The following is a 2,750-nucleotide window of genomic DNA, read 5'->3' on the forward strand; positions in this document are numbered from 1 at the left end:
ATGGGTGCGGACTGTGGAGACCGGCCCCCCAATCTACCAGGAAAACCGGCTGTGGCCTCGCCCGTAGGACGTCATGTTGGGAAAACGAGGCCAGATGGATCAGGACGGTGAGCTGGAATGGAACCTAGAAAAAACAACCTTCCCGCCAGATCATCCGAACTGGCGGGAAAGGCGTGGGACGTAAAAAAGGGTCCCTTCATGTCAGCCGCCTCCTGGGTTACGCAGGGCAACCCCAGAGGGTGCCGTCGGCCGGGAGCGGTGTGATCGCCGATGCGAAACGAGGTGGGATGAGGTGAGCATTTGCTCAGCCCCTCTCCACCGACACTACGCTCTCCAGGAGGGAATGAGCAGCGGGGGGCTGCAGCTGAGCGCCGCCTGTCCCGGAAGAACCATCTGATTCGTGCCGAGGGTCGGCGATAAGAGGAAAATTACAAGATGGCGTTGTCCAGCGTGTAGCGACCTGTCACTGAGAAATACTCCTCGGTGCTTACCTTGAAACAAGACTGCTCGTCAGCTTTTCCTCGGGGAGGAGAGCTCACCGGGACAACCAGAGGGCGACGTGACGGGCCAAGCATTCTTAACAAAGGTTAGTCCTCTACACAACTTTCCTTCTTGTTCTTCTGACAGTGCTATTAGCTTGCTGAAGAAAAAATGGGAGCCAATTTCCCGCTCTTAACGTAATGTATACGGACCGGGTGGGGCCCACACAGCAGGTGGGCGTGGACTAAATTTTTCAGTGCAATGCTTCGCATATCAGGATAAACCCATCAGCGACAGCCTTAAAGGGCGAAGCATATACAAAATAGAACAGGGTTGACTCCATCAGAGCAAATGAAGGTTTTAAACAAAGATATCAGCTGATTCATCTAATTTAATGTCATAATCTGATTTAATTAAAGCCATCTGTGTGTTTTCTATGTTAAACTGGCTGTGGCAGCCACACTGGATTGGGCTACATCTAAAAAATAATCAGTTGTAGGTGTATATTCAGTCATTAATTTCAGAACACAACCGTGTTAACATCTCCTGATGCATGCTCAATAATCCAGGTAGAAAAATCCAAAAAAGTTCACTGTGGTTCTCTGGATATTCAAAAAAACAAAACAAAGCAAAAAAATACAGAAACGTTTCATCTCCTGTTGTTAACAGCTTGTTCACAACTTTTGAAGCCATTAGAGCAGTATGTGCTGAGGATCAGTCTTAAATAACACTAAACCAGATTTTAGTCTAATATTTGTAAAAAATGTATATATATACTGAATTATGAAAGAAGGCAGCCGAACAGCAAAACAAATCCACATTTCTTTATTTAAGACAAAATTCTCTGTCGCTCTCTCTGTAATCCTAATTCCTAGTTTTGTCCACTTGGTGGCGCCAAATAAAAAGGTATGCTCCTCCCCCGTCTTCTAACACGTCCTCTGCACTGACATTAATATCTGTGACTCCAGCGTCAGACCTTCACTCAACTGACAGAGCTTCTTAGAAAATGTCCGGCAGAGGAAAAGGAGGGAAAGGACTCGGTAAAGGAGGCGCCAAGCGTCACCGTAAAGTCCTCCGTGATAACATCCAGGGAATCACCAAACCCGCTATCCGCCGTCTGGCTCGCCGCGGTGGAGTGAAGCGCATCTCCGGTCTGATCTACGAGGAGACCCGCGGTGTGTTGAAGGTCTTCCTGGAGAACGTGATCCGTGACGCCGTCACCTACACGGAGCACGCCAAGAGGAAGACCGTGACCGCCATGGATGTGGTGTACGCCCTGAAGAGACAGGGCCGAACCCTGTACGGCTTCGGAGGCTAAACTGCTGCTGCTGCTGCTGCTGACTAAACAAAGGTCCTTTTCAGGGCCACACAAGTTTACACCACTGAGCTGCTCTTCTGTTAATAGTACTGGATGTTACATGTGTCAGAATAAAACTAACTGGTTTCTAAATATTTAAAGATGAGAAGTGTTTAAAGAGGCAGCTCATTTAAGAAGCTCTTCTCTTTCATCACATTTTTGGTTACATCTCAGGAAAATATTATAATAAAGATTGTCATCATGGTAGTGGTACATTTAATTATCTTAAAGGACTGGAGATTCCACATATGGTGCCAATAACGTTTAACCTTGAAATGTAATCCTGAATATTCTAAAGTCTTTGTTCTTTTTCTCATAAGTTTAACAGACACATCTGCAAAACAACCAAGTTTTACAATAGTGATAAAATAGTGACAGGAGCAGAAACTCAACACATTATCATTTAGCTGTCTAAATAGAAAACAAACTTCACATTTATACTGAAAGAGACTTTATCTTTTCATAGATGTTTGTTCTTAGTACTTGTAATATTTAAATTTAATTTTGGTTTAATATAAATCTGTGAAGTCTGCAGTTGTGTCAGGACGGGCATCCAGAAAAACTAAAAAAAGCGAAGTCTTCATAGGAGTTAGTTCCTGTGGCGACTCCCGAGGAAATGAGCAGCCCAAAGAAGGAATGAATTATAGGAATGGACTCGAGATCTACCGCTTCCTTTTAATTTACAATTACAGACCTTGTTGTATCCATCCCATGAGGTTTTAATGCTGTTTAAACACCTTAAAACATCTGCAGCAGGATGCTCACATGTGGAGCTCTATATTTATTGTAAACTGAAGTTGGCACAATTATTGCAAAGTTTTTCAACACTTCATTTGAACTAGATGTTGGAGTCAAAATCAAAACATTTTGTCATGAGATTGAAGACATTCACTAATGTTCTCCTCTGGTGTTC

At 44.0% G+C, this 2,750-nt stretch overlaps 1 protein-coding gene across 1 annotated transcript; it reads left to right on the plus strand.

The window, feature by feature from the left end:
* Positions 1-1,463: 1,463 nt before the first annotated feature.
* LOC119429533 (histone H4) lies at positions 1,464-1,898 on the plus strand. Its single transcript, XM_037697144.1, has one exon. The coding sequence runs from the start codon at positions 1,487-1,489 to the stop codon at positions 1,796-1,798; it is 312 nt and encodes a 103-aa protein (XP_037553072.1). The 5' UTR covers positions 1,464-1,486; the 3' UTR covers positions 1,799-1,898.
* The last annotated feature ends 852 nt before the right edge of the window (positions 1,899-2,750 follow it).

Source organism: Nematolebias whitei, unplaced genomic scaffold, assembly GCF_014905685.2.
Source record: "Nematolebias whitei isolate Nwh7 unplaced genomic scaffold, NemWhi1 Nwh_scaf_2234, whole genome shotgun sequence".
Classification (NCBI taxonomy): Eukaryota; Metazoa; Chordata; class Actinopteri; order Cyprinodontiformes; family Rivulidae; genus Nematolebias; species Nematolebias whitei.

Excerpts from the sequence above, each read along its gene's own strand:
- LOC119429533 (XM_037697144.1), top strand. The coding sequence starts at position 1,487 with ATGTCCGGCAGAGGAAAAGGAGGGAAAGGACTCGGTAAAGGAGGCGCC.